Raw genomic sequence first — 16883 nt, forward strand, 5'->3', positions numbered from 1 at the left:
CACTTTCTGGAGTGTTTATTGTTCACTGACTTTTTCAAAAACAGCACATTTCCCATTATCATTGTTAAAGTAAACTCCTGCTGTCAGACTAATGGTACAATGGAAACCTGGCAGGTTTAGGTTGAGATTAGAATTAGATGCAATGTGAGACTACAGTTGCACTAAATATTGCATGGATGCTGGATCGGGATTTTGATCCATCTTCTGGTTTCTGTCAGCCACATTTCAAAAGAATTCTTAATTAAAGTTGACAGGGAAGAGAATAAAAAAAAGAGAGGAAAACATCTCAAGCTGCATTTTCAGCAATTCAATCGTACCATGTTGTCAATCTAGTTGCCAAATTGCTGCAGTGTTTGTTTTCTTTCACTGGCAATACTCTGATGTCCTGAAACTATAACAAAATAAAATAGTGTGACCTGTATGCATCTATAACTTGAGGGTCCTTTTGACCTGACTTAATATTAAATGTCAACATACATTAGATATACTCTTGATGACATACGGTATTATATGCACATAAAAATGCATTATAGTGGAAACATTTGGGGCAGTTGAGGAAACTTATGTTGCAGAGTAACATTTTTTACAAGGAAGAAGTGCTAATGGTTTACTGTTTATCAAGGAATAAATTCCAAGTGAATAAACAGAAGGAGGATCGATATTAAGGGAGCCTTCGCTTCACAAACAGCATCTTATTAGAGCAGAGCCTTTGAAGAGAGACTCACTTCCTTTAACCCCGCAATGAATCCTCCTTGTTGAATTTTGATGACGAGTTTCCATTTTCAAAGCCGTGATGTTCAGGATTGATTTATCAGGGTTACAGCGGTTTAGCTCTCTTCGCCTCACACTGAGAAAATCCCTGGTTCGTTCCCAGACTTTGGGTTTGTGTGTGTGGCCTTTATGTGCTTTCATGGATGTTTGGTTGATTGATGATCGGTATGATTGTGTAGCTCTGATCGCTCTGATGACCCGAACCCGGATAAAGTATCTACACAACATAAATGAACATTAAAAACATGCAGTTATTTCATTACTATTTAGTCATAGTTTCTGAAATGGTTGCTTTAGCCGGCGCTGGCGAGAGAAGCTGCATTATGCATTTTAATATATTTCAAACAAATCATGCACATCTTGTAGCCTGTTGCTTTTTTTTGTCCCACACCAGCCTGTCGTAGCTGTTTCATTGGAAATGTAAGTGATTCATCCCTATGATTGTTACTGTGATGATTACCTCCGGTGCCGTTTCTCCATACAGATGCATCACGCGCCTGCAACAGTGCGTGACGCGTCTGCAGGTCGCTGCAGAGCTGACTTTGTGTGGAGAAACTTTGAACTTAACACAGTGATTCTGATAAAGGACAAACAGCAGGCCGTGTGGCACAGTGTGTACAGTTGGCCTCAAACTTTCAGTCAGAATAACAGAAAAGTGTCGGTGTAGCTGCAGCCGCTGGGTGACGACATCCACAAGGATTAGAGCAAATGACTGGTGACACATTCAAAGTAAAGCCCATTTGAAGTGAGAAAAATTAAATAGAGACTGCTGCGTTCATACACGTGTTCCTATTTTTATTTTTAGTGTTCTGTCTTGACAACAAAACTTGGGCTGAATGATCAGTGTCAGTTGATATTGATCCAAGCAGCACCTGCTGCCTCATTGAGCGTTTTCCAGCTGTGTATTCTATACAAAAAAAAAACATCATTCACTCGATGAAAATGACTGCTTTGTCCACATCCCTCTTAACCTACTAAACATTTACATTAAGAGAATTATTTCAAAATGGAAAGTGTGAAGTTCCACGCCGGTGCCAGCAGAGGCTGCCAGTCTACCTGATTTCCCCACCTCTTCTTTTTCTCCATCCCCACGCAGACAAGGCCTACTGCGACGCCGACCTGCAGGGCTCGTCATCGGACAGCGAGGACGAGCTGATGGGTCAGTATCAGGAGGCGGTGAGCCGCTCGCAGGGCCTCCGGGGCGGAGCCAAGGCCACCTCCAACACCAAACTCCTGGGAGGCTTCAGCTGGGAGAGCCGGCAGAAGTACAGCCCTCTGACGGCCGATTATGAGGGATACAGCAGCGAAGCCTCGGCCGATGATGGTAGGCTCCTCTGCGGCGTTCCTGCTTGTTTATTTTCCCATTTTGCATTTGCATACTCGACCGCAGCTTTCCAATGAGAAGTTGTTGAAAAGATTAGACAGATCTTTGCTTCTTATCGCCTCGGTAAGCTCGGGCAAGGCACACAGACTCCTCTTCACTGGCACACACACACACACACACACACACACACACACAGTGCGCACACACTGTCAGTTAATCCAGAGAGGTGATCAAAGCGAAGCTCCCGTTCAGCACACTCTCCGTGGGAGGGTTGTGAAACAGTCAACTGTCTGCATAATCTACACAGCCACAGCCTCACACTCTCCCCTGGTTTTTTTTTTCTTTTTTCTTCTTTACTCTCTCTTCTTTTTTCCTTTCTAACACATCCTTTTTTTCCCATCTGCCAGATTCACAATCACTGTGCCGCTTTCAAGAAGCGGTTTTTCTCTCAGATGTGCCGAGTCACAGGAGATCACCAGCGCTGACCTCTTTGGATCAGTCTACTATTGATCTGACACAATGCGAGACTGTATACTGCTGATTTATTGATCAATATGGAGGGTAGAAGTACCCTGTGGACCGGCCCAGTAATAAAAAGAGAGAGAGAGATGGTACATACAATATTTATACAGAAAGAAAAGTGGAAGATTTAGGGATTCGTGATTATTTAGGATCTCAGAATTAGAGAAAAGTAGTGTTGGCGCTCTGATAAAGAAGTGACAGCCAGCAGAGAGCTACAGGTATCATAGCTCTGCTTAAGGTAAGAAAAGCTGCCTGTCACCTCTAATAAAACTCACTAATTAACACGTTACCTCTGCCACGTGTGAGCAAAAAAATCAAAGTGTGTTAAAGCATCCAGCTTATTTTGTGGAGAACGGCGGGGCTGTCGATTTTTTTTTTTTTTTTTTTTTTTTTTTTTTAGCAGGAAAGAGTGACTTCCTGCCTTGTTATCGCCACAGTGTGCCTGTTTATGCACCCAACGCAGATTAAACAAACAAGATATAAGGTGTCAGTTACTAAGCTTGCAGATCTACTCTTTCCTGTCAGATATCTGTAACACCTCCTGCTTCACATGTAAAGGCTGCAGCTCAGATTTTACTGGACAGGGAGTTTAGATGCTTTGTTTTTGAATGGCTTTTTATCAAATATCCCCCGGACCTCACAAACCCTCAGTATCACAAATCACCCGATGTTTGTCTGCCTTCGTCTTCCATTGTATTTCGTGTTCTTGACGCCCCGCCGTTGATTTCAAACAGTTCAAAACATTTTCTAGGGAAGGCGAAACAGCCAAAGAAAACAGCGTCTTCAGTTGTTATGATTTATGAAATAACATCTCAGACAAAGGTCAGTGAAAAGAGTTTGAAGCAGTGGAAGAGCGATTGCAGAACAGCTGCTTCCAGATGGTTAATTGAGGAGCTTTTGTGTGTGTCAGGCTGGAGAGGCTGAGTGGTTTTGTCTGGACACATACTGAGATGCCTCTCAGACAGGACTCAGCCGTGTTTATGTCTGACAGTGTTGATCAAAGACAAAAAAAACAAAAAAAAAACAAGCCAATGTTTGCCAGGGTCCTTCATCGTTAAATCACGTCTGAACCAGTTCTGTGTTATATAAGACCGTGGGTTCCAAGGCTGAGTGTCTGGCACGATCTATTTAAAGCAATGTTTGAATGTGTAGCTGAGGGATAAATAGTGCATGGCATGCTTCCGAATGCATTAGCAAAGAAGCAACGCGCCGCACAAGGTTGCCGTTATGCAAGCGCTGCCAAAGCTCTGTGTCTTCTTGTAAAACGCTCGCTGGTCTCTGTCTGGAATTCAGAACTCAATAACGTCTGCGGAGACAGAACTTCTGAGTGATCTGACACATCATTATCAGGTGATTTGTTGACGACGATGATGAGAAGCGTCTAAAGATCGGCGCATTTTTCTGTGGAATCATTTCTTAAACTGCCTGATTAAAGCCGAAACTCATCAGGCTCGTTGCGTCACTGTTTTCTTCCTTACTGGAGCTGCGGGTGATGATTGACACCGTCTCAGCCGGCGCGTCTCGTGCACTTCTGAGGAGCAGTTTATCAGCTCGAAATCTGATTATTGCTCCTGTTGCTTGTGAAGCGCTCTCACAGGTTTTCTGTTTTCATTATCGTCATTTGTGACACCTATCTTTGTCAGACACAGTATATCGGTGATAAAAGCTTCCCTTCATCGTTCTCAAATATAACACCCTCTCCGAGCTTGTTAAAAGTTGTGTGCTCAAGCTATCTAAAATTGAGATCAGACCACACCGACAGCAAAGTCTTAAACAGTCTGCAGTCAATGAATGGATCAAATTTCAACAAACATCATAATTTATTATAATTAAAAGTTGGTTTGCTGTTTTCAGACCATGTGAATGCTCTCTGATCTGAACCCATTGCATTTTTCAGTGTGTTGTTAAAACCTCGATCACACCCTGAAGCTCCTGGGAAAACAAAGGGATGTGTATTTCCAAGAATCTGCCGACTTACCAGCATGTTCGTGTTTGTGTGCAGTCTGAAGAATGACGTCTTCGAATTTCGCAGTCTCCCCTCAGACATCCAGCATTGTTAAACTTTTTTTTCCCAATAACATGCTTTACACACCTCAGCTGCTAGGTGGCACTGCTGTCATAAATTCTCACACATTTCTCCCAAAAAAGAAGTCAGCGGACGAGAAATTCAATCATTTCCAGCACACAGTGCTATAACCAGCCGAGACTGTTTGTCTAATCTGGTGAACTGTGACCTTATCAGAGTCATAGAAAGTGTGTTTCTCTGATTGTATTGAAGTCAAACCCGCTGCCTGGATTTCAGTTAGTTTAGTTGTTTTAGATGAAGCCATGACTGACTGGCTGTCTGTTAGTTGGAAATATACGTAGTGAAGACTGGAGAGACGGCGGCAGGGATTTGAGTCATGAGTGGCTGGCAGCAAAAATGTTAAATTTACTCGGTTTTAGCTCTGTGTCGCTTTTTTGTGTGATTCTAATACCCTTAAAGGCACAGGGATTATACATAAAATTGCCAGATGATGTTTTTCTTTAAAATAAAAAGGATGCCAAGACAGCATATCCTAGAAAATGAGAGCTACGTCTCCAGTTTCTATTAACTTTTTTGTCATCAGTCATGAGATGATTGTTCCAAGTTCGGTGACTTTCAAACTTTTTTTTTTATCCTCAGTGTTCAGCTCAGAGGGAGGCTGTGAGGCTGCTTCTGTTGTCTGATTCAACAAATCATTACAGCGATGGAAAACACGAGAAGGCATTCAAAAAAAAAATCAAAAGCAAAAAGCTTTCGCTAAGAGTTTGATCCGGATCCCTCCAAGTTTCATCTCGCTCTCCCCAACGCAGCCCAAACCAGAGAGGTTGAGAACCACTGAAGTTGTTGCTTGTTGCTGTCTTGTACTTTATCCAGAAAACGTAATGAAGAAAAAAAACAAAAAACAAAAAGAAACATCTCTGATCAATCATAAATCAAATATCAGATGATTGTGCTTTTTTTTCCCTCTGCCCCTCATCATGGATCAGATGTGTCGAAGCTGCAGCTTCACGCCATCAGGTCACCGTTTCCCTCCAACATGGAATGAAATCTGTATTAAAGAAGCAGACAGGAACGTTCTGCCCATGATTTGTTGCATTGATCTCAGCCATGTGGCTGGAGAAGCTGGAGATGGCTGTGATTTTTTTTTCTCTCTGCTTTCTTGTGTTTGTCTGTGATTATGGCAAGTTTTTTTTTTCTTCCTTTCATCGTGGTGTACAGATGGAGGGCAGGTTTGCTCCTGGCTCCTCTCAGACTCCTGAAAATAATAAAAAAAATAAGAAAGAATAAATAGATTTAAGTGGCCTGATACAACATGAAAATTAGATTCCGAAGAAAACCACAAAGAAACACTTCATGCACTTTATCTTGCACCTGTAATGTCATTTTGTTTTAAAGTTGGACAGTATCTAGATAGCTGTTGCTCATGAAACCTGAACATGTGCAGTTAAAAACAAGACTTTTCCTGCAGTTCAAAACACACGTGTTTTGACAGCCGGATGGAATTCAACACATTTCTTACAGAATTACACATTTGTTATGATTCCTCTGTGGTATGCAAATTGATCGTAGGTGTGATTAAACTGATGTTGTGATAATGTGCCTCACTTCCGAAGGAAACGTTTAATTTTCAAGCTCCTAGATACGGCAGTGCAGGTGTTGAGATTCAATCTAACCGTCCCCCATCTCCTCTTTATCCAAGTTCGGATTGCAGAGCTGGAGCTTGACTCTTTTACCGATCAGGGAGCGTAAACCATTGACTGGCTGCCAGCCGATCACAGAGAGACAATGTTCTGACACACAAAGACACGCAAACACACACACACACACACACACACACAGTCATCAGTTACCTCATACTCATGTCTTTGGATTGTGGGAGGAAGCTGGAGTACCCAGGGAAAAAAAAAGAAATCATCCATGTACAGTGAAAATATGCAAAGTCCTAAATCAAAATCTTCTTACTGTAAGTCAACATTGCGAACCACTTCACCCTTGTTCAGCGAACATTTCAGTGTATTCCATTATTTTGCAATAAAACCAATTGTTGGGAATTCTAAATGGGGAAGATTGCAGCACAGGAACTGCCTTTTTATTTCACAAATCAAACATTCAAATCCAACAAGGGAAACCAGCTGCCGTCGTCATTGTAGACGCTATTGTTCTATTGATTAAAAAAAATAAGACTTGTTAGTACCACATGCATATTTGAATACGAAATAGTGTGTGTACCTCAGTCATAGATTGCTTTGTTTGAATCAGGATCGCGCACCTCTTTAACAATCATCCACATTTGCATGCTGCAAACACAGATGCTGACATGTGCACAATGGTTTTTGAAATCACAGGATTTATGTTCCTTCGAAGTTTAGGTTGGGTGTAAACACATGTTCAGCATGTAAGTTTCACGATAAGATAAGAATGCCTCTTGACTGGAATTTTCTCTTTACTCAGCTGAATTGTTCTGATAAATATGGATTAGAAAAGTAGCTGAACTAAAACCATTCACAGTGCACCGGCCCCACCTCTGTCCACTGCTACTGATGGCCTAAAACACAGTGAGAATGTGAGTAATTCCTAAGTAAATTCCAGGTTTATTTACGACACAATGTGTTCTTTGATATTGAGGTTGTGTCTAATATTTGACTGGCACTCCATCTGTCAGTCACTTGCTGGCAACTCTTGTACCTATCGCACTAATGTTTTTGCATTATCATTTGTTTCATATTGGTCAAAATTACTTTTAAATTTAGTTCTAAAACTGATTTTTTTTCTTACTTTAAAATAATTATTAGTTTTACTCTCCTTGTATTCCATTTTTTGTTCTCTCATTCCTTCTCAAAATGATAAATTTATGAGGAAAAGGTCATGTGGGGGAAAACCCTTGATGCCTGTATTTCCATTGTCACCATTGTTTTGTGAAATCACAGTGTCAGGAGGTCAGCTGTGTTGTGACTGGATCCCTTCTCACGACCGCCGAGAGGTCGCCAAGTCGCTGCCATTTCTCACCTCACACCTGAGTGTCACTGCTGAGATCCACCGAGCCCAAACCGTTTTCCGGGGAGGCGGTGCGAGGCGAATGCCAGCAGAGAGCGGATGAAGCTCTGTGAAGGCAGGCTGGGTTAGGCGAGAGGAGGAATGGTAACCATCCCAATTAGCGGGCTGGAGAAAAGAGTAGTGCTTTTTACACAGCAGCTTCCATCAAATCAACCGCCCCCGGCTCAGCGGGAAAAAAGGCGCTCAAAATGGATTTGCTCCTTTTATCAAGCCCTCCATGACACTTAGTTAAGACTCCTTTGCCTCCATCCTGCCACTGATACGTGCCACTTTGAGCTGCCGTCTCACTGACATTATTAAGAGTGAAAGTTTTAAGAAGTCGGGAGAAAGCGGGGAACAATGTGTTGGAGTCGATTACGTCATCACTGTATGTTGGCTTTTTCTAAAAGTTAGCAGACAGCAAAAGAACAGGTTTTTTTTTTATTTTCTTTAAGTTATTCTCTTCTCCAGCTTTTGTTTTCTCTGTCTTATTTTTTTTTAAGATTCCGGATTTAAAGCACTGCTCGCCAGTGTCCCTATGGGAGTATTAGCATCGGCTGCTCGATTTTTTTGTGAATCCAAATTGGACAAGGGAGGCAGATTTGAGAGTGCGGCTGACAACACTATTCAAGGCTCTTTGTAAGTGCCACAGAAACGTTCAGTATAGCCCCATTCTTTGCCTTCCAGGCAACTGAATCATTTAGAAAGGTGAGAGGCATGAAATCTGTGGCAGATTAAGAAGTATTCAGTTCACTCCCTCTTTAATGGTGCACATCTGATGTTTTATTTAGGTTGTGCGTTCAAAAGATTCCTCTCGCAGAGCGTATTGTGCTCAGGAGGACAGGCGGTGTGCGACGCATTTGTCAGAGTGTGAGTGACTCCTGTGATAAACAGCATACACAAGAGGATCGCACAGCCACGGTTACATGAACAAAATATGCTCAACTGGAAAACTAATGAGTAATTTGACTGTTATCTAAACCTGACGCATGTAGAATAAATTAGTAATTAAGTATGATTGAACTGTAGAGCAATGAGTGTATAGTTTGATCTATATGTGTATCAGATCATCGCAGATGTTAAACATTTTGTTCCCAAAGCTGAAAGCAGGAAAGATGAGAAAGTAACAGGATTCGAGCGAGTTCGCTGAGGGCCGTGTGGTAATGGATGGACGAGTGGGTCAGAGCATCTCCAGAGCCGCAGCTTTCAGTGAGGTGGTCGTGCTCCGCCGTGGTCAGCGTACATCAGATACAGTCCAGATAAGGAAAGCAGTCAACTGTCGACAGAGTCACGAGAGCCCAAGGCTCACTGATGCGTGAGGGGCGGTGGAGGCGGGGTGGAGGGCGGAGGCGGGCCTGTGAGGTCCGTCTCAACAGACGAGCTACTGCAGCTCGGATGGCAGCAGGAGTTAATGCTGCTGGATGTGAAGGAAGGGTGGAGGCAAAGCAGCCAGTGAGTTTATGCTGACCGCCGTCCACGACTTAGGCGCCACCATCAAACGGCTCTGTCATTTACATTTTCTTTTCCCTCACATGGATGATATGATGCGTTATGATATGAAACAAGCCAGGGGAAGCGGTGTCATGTTTTGGGAAACTTTGGGTCTGGTCGGTCATCTTCAACCTGAACACTGACCACAAACAACTTGTTTTCACTTAGTTCCACATAATGGTTGTGGGGTTACTGTGAACGCGTGAGACATGCGGGAAATGTCGACTGAACTCAATCACGCCGCAAAGGAAACACGACCACAAGCAGCAAGTACACTGTGTTGACAATTCTGCAAAACCAGCGTCACTCAAATGGCTAGATGCACAGACAAGGGAGCTTCTGCTGATCCGTGGGTGGGAAGAGATTTCTCTGCAATGACGTGAGCCGTCACAGACACTGGTTTTGGACAGCGCTACCGCTGCCAGGCTGATGAGGGAGCGAGGCGTGGACTGGACTCTAGTGACTCAATTTTATGGGAAGAGCAGTACTGGAAAGGGGGCTCTTTAGGATAAGAAACTCTGGTCCAAAGCAGTTCAGGAATATTTGAGGAACACAGCATCCAGTTTGAGGTATTGATTTATCCTCCAAAATCTACAAATCTAAATCTCATTGAGAATTTTCGGGATAAAATGGACAAACAAGTGTAATGCAGGGAGGCCCAACCTGAATTTCTGTTGACATGTTGTTGCCAGATACTGTGTGGAGTCCATGCAGGGGGACTTCAGCAGGGATAAGGCTCGTTATTCTTTAGATACAGACCAAATGTCGCACCACCACCTGTAGCTGTGGGTTCAGTGTTGAGGTTAAAAGCCAGGAGTTCTTGAACATCAGCTGTGTCAGATGTGTAACACTCAGTCTGACACTGGCTCTGATTCCCTGATTCTCTTTGTCAACCTAAACATCTGTTTCTACGTCCTGCTGTCACCATTGTAGTTATTGTTGCATTCCTTTATCTGCCCTCTTAAAAGAAGAAAGAAAAAAAAGCTTCTTTTCTTGGGAATTCAGCAGTATGCTGATTTAAATCTCCACTCCGGTGGATTGAATGCTAAACACACGTTCAAACACAATCAATGCATGGAAGCTTAAAAGCAGAGACGTCAAAGTTTGTTGTGCCTGTGTGTGTTTACGGTCATTTATTGAGTGGAGAGTTCACAAATAGTTAGACTTCATGCAAATATAGATTTTTTTTTCCAATTTTTATCAGCTGTCACAAACTTATTTATCAGTGGTTTTTGTGTGACTAGCAATTTTCGTATTAAATATTTGCAAATATAGATGTTTTAATATTATTTCGACTGACTTCACCTTTGCCTCTCCTCACAGGTTTGAGTTTAATGTGCTTTAGATTTTTCTGCCCACTCAGATTATTGTACCTTTGTTCAGAAGGACATTAGAACAAAAAGTGAACATTTCATATTTAGTAAAACATACTTAGAACTGTGAAGAGCCTGAAGAGTCAATGCCTTTTTTAAATTTTTTTTTTCTTCTAATCGCTGCTGGAAAGCCACATTGTTGCTCCCGTTGCTATTAAAATCACACAAAGGAGCCACGGTGTGATGACACGTCCCTTTGTTAGGAGAAACATGAGCATTATAGTCCGGTTGAAGCCGGTGCATACACAGCTCTGCTGCTGTGAATCACTGGCGTAGCAAATCTGCACCTGAAAATAGTCCCGAACAAATACCCCATTTACTTCTGTTTGAAAGAGACTGCATGAAATGACTGCACCCTGCTGCTCGCTCCTTGTTGAAGGAAGGAAAGTATGTGTTTGTGAACCAGATTTTGTTTTTTTTTAAGAAAAAAAAAAAGCTTTAAAGATGGAAAGCAGAGATACTACAATAAGCTAGGTAAATGGGGAAGTATTGAGAAACAGTTGATGCACTGTTGATCTTGGTCTTTTCACCCGAATGTGTTTGTTGACGTTGAACGCCGAATATCACCAGCCTGATCCGTTAACTCCGCCAGCTGCCGCTGCGGAGAAGTCTGCGGTTGAGGAGCGCGGTGATTGTGCGCCCGCACGACGTGCGTACTGAGCGTGTCTCTTGACGGTTTCTTCCAAAACCAGCCAACTGCATCCAGAGGATGAGGCGAACGCCGCCGCTCGACGAGCTTCAGCCGCCGCCCTATCAGGACGAGAATGGCTCTCCCAGGATGTCCTGCACCCTGTCCGACCTCGGCGACGCCAAGTGCGACCTGTCCCACACCAGCGGCAGCCCCCACCTCTCCTTCGGCAAGTGTCCCAGCGAGGGCAGCGACGGCCACGAGACCGAGAGTTACCTCAACAAGGGCTACGAGGAAGACGTGCCGAGCGACAGCACAGCTGTTCTCAGCCCAGAGGTAACGGCTACTGTGAATAATACGCCGTCACGTTACACACCTCAGTAAATATTTCTTTTTGATGCAGTGACGTTGTCAAAGAAAGAGAACAAAGAAATGAGACATTATTTGGATAATTCCATATTTATTAATTAGCACAGTTCACGTGTGTGTAACAGACTGAACGTCTCATTGGTTTCTCCAGGATATGTCTGCCCGGGGGTCGGCAGCACAGCTCCCCAAAGGTTATGAACCAGACCCCATAGCCAAATACGGCACCCTGGACATCGTGTTCGACTACGACTCGGAGGACCAGCAGCTGGCCGTGACCATCATGGCGGTGACGGACCTTCCCGCTGCCAAGCGCACGGGTAACATCTCCTGGCAGGTCCACTTGGTGCTCATGCCGACCAAGAAGCAGAGAGCCAAGACGGGCATCCAGAGGGGCCCGTGCCCCATTTTCACCGAGACCTTCCGCTTCAGCCACGTGGAGTCCGAGATGATCAGCAACTACGCCATCCGGTTCCGCCTGTACAGCATGAGGCGGATGAAGAAGGAGAAGGTGCTCGGGGAAAAGGTGTTCTACCTCACCAAGCTCAACCTCCAGGGCAAAGTGTCCATGCCGGTCATATTAGACCCGTGCTGCACGCTCCCGGTAAGTAAACTCACAGCCAGCGTTGGCGTTCGGTCGAATGACACCTCATAAGTCACCTCCAGTTGCTCCTCTTTGCTGACTGATCTTTCGGTGGATTGGGTCACATTTCCAGGGCGAGGTTAGATTTTTGCAGAGCTGGTCGGAGTCTGAGTGTCTGCTGTGCTGAGGCAGTGACTTTTTGTTTGGCTCTATGGTCTAATGTGTCTGAGGAATAAGTGACGGCGGGATGCTGCCTCTGTTTCATATCGGGGAGTAAACCGGCGGTTTGCTTGAGTTTTCAATTGCTCACGTTTGAAATGTTGCAGCTATTTAAATACATTTCAAAGGCTACAAAGGAGAAATGCAGCCTAATTAAGGCATAAGTTCACTCACAAGGGTACATTAACATTCTTCAAGGAGTTTGTCATATATTAGTTTGCTTGTCTTGTTAGGCTTTTAGAGCCGCTTTGAAACGATCTTTTTCAGACTAGGATGGTTTTCTTTGCAATTATGCATGAACAGGGGCTTCCAATTAAAACAATATTTATTTTTATGATCGTCACTTCGCAGGAGAGGGTTATCGGTTTTCTTAGAGACCGTAACTGCACAGGTTTGCAATTTTAAAAGCTTTCGAAGCTTCATCCATCAGTGGCTCCACAGCTGTGAGGCCCAGGTGAACACGCCTGGTCTCATGACACATGGATTTTAAACTTAATTGAATTTGGAAACACAGTAAACACAAGTACACAGTGGGAAGTGAACAAAACTCGAATGAAACCTGTGAAGTGGAAATGTTCTCGAGACACTTTAACAGAACTGCCGGCATTGTTTGGTTCACATTTTCAGTTAGTTGTAGGAAAATGCTTGTTAGTTTTGACTGTTCTGAAAATGGGCCATGATTTATGTTGAGACAGAATAACTGTTTTTGGGAACATTAACAATGTGTTAAGTTTTAAAATTAGAAGTGTTAATGCAGAATACTGGATTGTAGCTGTATATTAGAAATAAATGAAATGACTTTTAGAAAAAGGGAAATAACGAAACAGTTTATGTAACTTTCTAGTTTTTTTCATTTACCACAGATGATTTTTCTGAAACCAGAAAGTTCTGTAGCGGTGAATTGTGGGACGGAAAAAAAACAATGGTGTGATTGTTTTTGTTGCAGCACTGCTTCGCTGTGTGGAAGAAGATCTCATGTCAAACTGTTTGGTAAACAGAGACTCTTTTTTATCCGGCTGCTTCTCTGTGGCAGGTTTAGGAGTTCACAGGACTTTCGGAGACAACTAGTTGTGGTTAAAAATAAAACTGAGCTGAGGTTACAGTATCGGCGGGCGCACATGTGGAGGAGGGAGAGGAGGGAACAGTTAATTGCTAGATATAACTAGGCAGTGTCATCAGATATGCAGCGCACTCGTACTCCGGGTTTTAGCAAACACTATTAATAGCATTAGGAGCTCAAGTGATGACACGAGCTGATAATCATAAATATTTCATTCGGCGCCATGAATTATTGATGCGGCAGCGGAGTTTTCTGAACGTCTGCTAACATTTTCAGGGCGGTGAATCCCAGGTCAGCCTCTCGGATATGACATGCAGCGAGAGCGCCTCGTCGTTCCAGTCAGTCAGTCAGGCTTCCACGCCGGAGATCCTGGTGGGCCTGGTGTACAACGCCACGACAGGACGCCTCTCAGTGGAAGTCATCAAAGGCATCCATTTCAAAAACTTGGCTGCCAACAAGCCACCCAGTAAGTACCCAAAACGGTCCTGTCATGCGGTTGTGGAAAAAAGGGAAACAAATCACAGATTGATGATCAGTTCTAGAGCGAGCTAAATAATGCAGCTTTGATCTGAAGGCTACTCAAATTATTTATATGCATATTTACTATGTGTACGTACTGAACCGGAGAGGGACCCTGCTCAGCCGTTAACTCAGAGGTAGTGGGCTCTATCTCAGCTACACTACCTGCTCTCCCCGTCCCCCGGTTTGATCCCTGGATCCCCTCATTCTCCCAGTCAGCATCCCCGGGCAGCTTTCCAGGGATCCGAGCAGCAAGTTCAAACAAAACAAAACAAAAAAAAAAAAAAACACCTCTTGTTGAACTTTGTGCAATGTCTGTTGTTCTTGTTGACCTTCTGACCCCTGTTTCTCTTTCCTTGCACCTTCTGGTAATGTTTGCACCTGAATTTCTCTCAACCCTACTGCCTTTTTGACATCTTGGTCCACTGTTTTTCTTACTGCTGTCCAACCCTTGTTGTCAGACGGGCTGTTCTGTTGTCTAAAACACTTGATAGGCGGACAGGTTTATATAATCAGAGGTGAGTCTCTGTCCCTGCCCCAAAGTGAGGTGCTATCAGTGTTCACTCCCTTTTGAACATCTTCATGGATGCAAAAAACTGACATTTATTCTGAGGAATGACCTGCAATGTTTTGATTTTTGATAAAATTCTCCTTTTTTTCGTTCTTTTTTTGGGAATGATTTGTTTTCTTACAAAGTTGGATTAGGAGACTGGTGCTACATGTGTCAGTATGCTACATGGTGTTTCAGCTAACCAGTGTAAACATTGAATTAAGTAAAATCTCCCCGATTCGCACGTTTTTATTCCATATATCAAGTGAACAGTCGAGTTTGAGTATATTGGATATTAGCTATTCCATGACAAATGTGACCTGTAGAATTTCCATCACAGTCCAGAGAAAGTGACCATATTCTAAAAATATTCTTACCAGTTCTGTATAAATTGGAGGATGATTTTGCGCTCATAATCAGCATGCAAAGGTTAGTGTATGGTTCAGAGGTTTGGCACTTATTTTCTTATTTTTTTCACAGGTACTTTTTTGTTCTGATCTGAAATAAACAAATCAGAATTTAACTTGTCAATACACATCATAGAGTAAAGACAACTGGAAGGATTTTTGTCATTTCCGTACACTGAATTTATAACATGCAATTCTTACATAATGCCAGTTTAGTCATTTGGGTGATATGAACACAGCCTTGAAAATCAGTAGTGAAATTACCAGCTGCTGTGTAACAAATACACAGAAATCTGTGTGTTTGTTGACACACTTCATGTGAGGAAAAATTCACAATATCATCTGCTGTCAGATCCTCAACCATACTAAACTAAACTAAACTGACAAGTAACTCAAGTCAAACTAAACTAATAAATGTCTTGCAACATGCTAATTCCAGTAACTAATATGTTAACTATAGCTTCATATTTGACAATATTAGTCTTCTCATGTAATCAATTAATTAAACTTTTGTTTTTTTAATCGCGAAATTACCTGGTGCAGTGTTCCTTTGTGCAAAAGCAGGTTCGAGTAACAGCAGCACGATTCCAGGATTTGTTGTCTCACAGACACACCCTGTGACTTTCATCCATGAAGATGTCTGCTCGTTGCTACAGCTGTGACCGTGCACGTGTTTGTTGTGGTGCATGTGGCCCAGTTACCGCCGCACGGCCTCCTTCTACCTGTCTGCGTTGTGCTGGCGGTGCGTTCGAGTCCTTCATGCTTCCACTCTGAAGTAACACCTCTCATGCAAGCCAAGTCTTCTGCAGTTTGGTGGCTGATGGCCAGCGAGACGGAAATGTTGTGCATCACTGACTGCTGGCTTCATCTAAACAGCAAACTTTGGCATGCTTCGAGTGGAATATGACTTTTTTTTTTCTTTCTGCTCTGCTTCCAGCACATGAAACAGGACTTGTGTAATATAGTAGCATAAATATTCATCCAAAAGACTCACTGTACTGTCCTCCCATTAATTTCCATGTTCATTGCTTTCACGACCGTCTCTCTCTAATGACACGCTGCCAGAATTTTGATATTGTGTGTACATTCCTGAATAGCGTATCCACACGCTGTGTCGTCGTGACATTGTGCTTAGAAAATAGTCACATCTGGTGACACAGAGAAAAAAAAAAACCTTTGTGCAAAATCCTCATGAAGGTCTTGATTGACTTTCTCAAAATGGAAAGAGCACGGTGAGAGACGCGGAGCACTTTCAAAGCCCCCTTTCTATCATTTCAAAAACAGTAGCGAGCTGACGAGTCAAGTTAATCATCAGCCGCAGCCCCTCGCATTCAGCAACAATACCAAAGAGCCATGCATCACCGCTACTGACCACTTAAGACATCCCCGGCTCTACACAGCCCATTCAGCGGCAGTCAAAAAAGAAATCAAGGCTATTTTTTTCCCTCTGCTTTTATGTCAAAGAGAGCAACTGAATGTGTGATTCAAGGCGGCGAGCAAGGCGTTGGAAGGCAGCTGGCACTCAACGGCATGAAAGCCTCAGCAATTCATTCCTTATACTCCCTCTTAGACAGGAACATAATACACAGCATTATTACAGAGTGTGGTTGTAGACGAGGGGCGAAACACTCTCAAAGACCTATTGTGATTGCGAGTCTTGCCTCGTTTACTTTCAGCTGGATTTATGGCTTCAGTTTATGTCATGATTTCTGCACGGAGATGAGGAGTGAATAAGGAAACGGTGAATGCTTGAATCACTCCATAATGGCAGTGTTTTTCCCGTCGCTGTTTCCTCTTCGGGGGATTAAATGAATGAAATTTGTGGGGAATTATGTTCTTTTCGAATATGTACTGATTTACAATAAGTAAGAGGGGAATCAGCTGGGGAGTAAAAGGTGGCGAATGCCACATGATAACTCTTGTTACTACTTTTGATTTCACTCTAAAAATAATTTTCTTTATTTGATTTCAAGCTAGATGTGTTTTTTTTTTTTTTTTTCCGTGCACAGCC

The 16883-nt window shown here is 43.1% G+C and overlaps 1 protein-coding gene across 5 annotated transcripts in view; it reads left to right on the plus strand.

Moving 5' to 3' along the window:
- Window positions 1–16883, plus strand: part of syt14a (synaptotagmin XIVa) — a 34772-nt gene that overhangs the window by 16427 nt on the left and 1462 nt on the right. For 2 of the 5 annotated variants that reach the window (XM_030117083.1, XM_030117080.1), the window contains 5 exons: window positions 1868–2095; window positions 11233–11504; window positions 11689–12138; window positions 13673–13862; window positions 14356–14433. In XM_030117083.1, the coding sequence (XP_029972943.1) occupies window positions 1868–2095; window positions 11233–11504; window positions 11689–12138; window positions 13673–13862; window positions 14356–14433 (1218 nt within the window). The remainder of the gene's footprint in view (window positions 1–1867; window positions 2096–11232; window positions 11505–11688; window positions 12139–13672; window positions 13863–14355; window positions 14434–16883) is intronic. The other 3 variants (XM_030117081.1, XM_030117082.1, XM_030117084.1) reach the window with 3 other exon arrangements.

This window comes from Salarias fasciatus, chromosome 19, assembly GCF_902148845.1.
Source record: "Salarias fasciatus chromosome 19, fSalaFa1.1, whole genome shotgun sequence".
In the NCBI taxonomy this organism is placed as follows: domain Eukaryota; kingdom Metazoa; phylum Chordata; class Actinopteri; order Blenniiformes; family Blenniidae; genus Salarias; species Salarias fasciatus.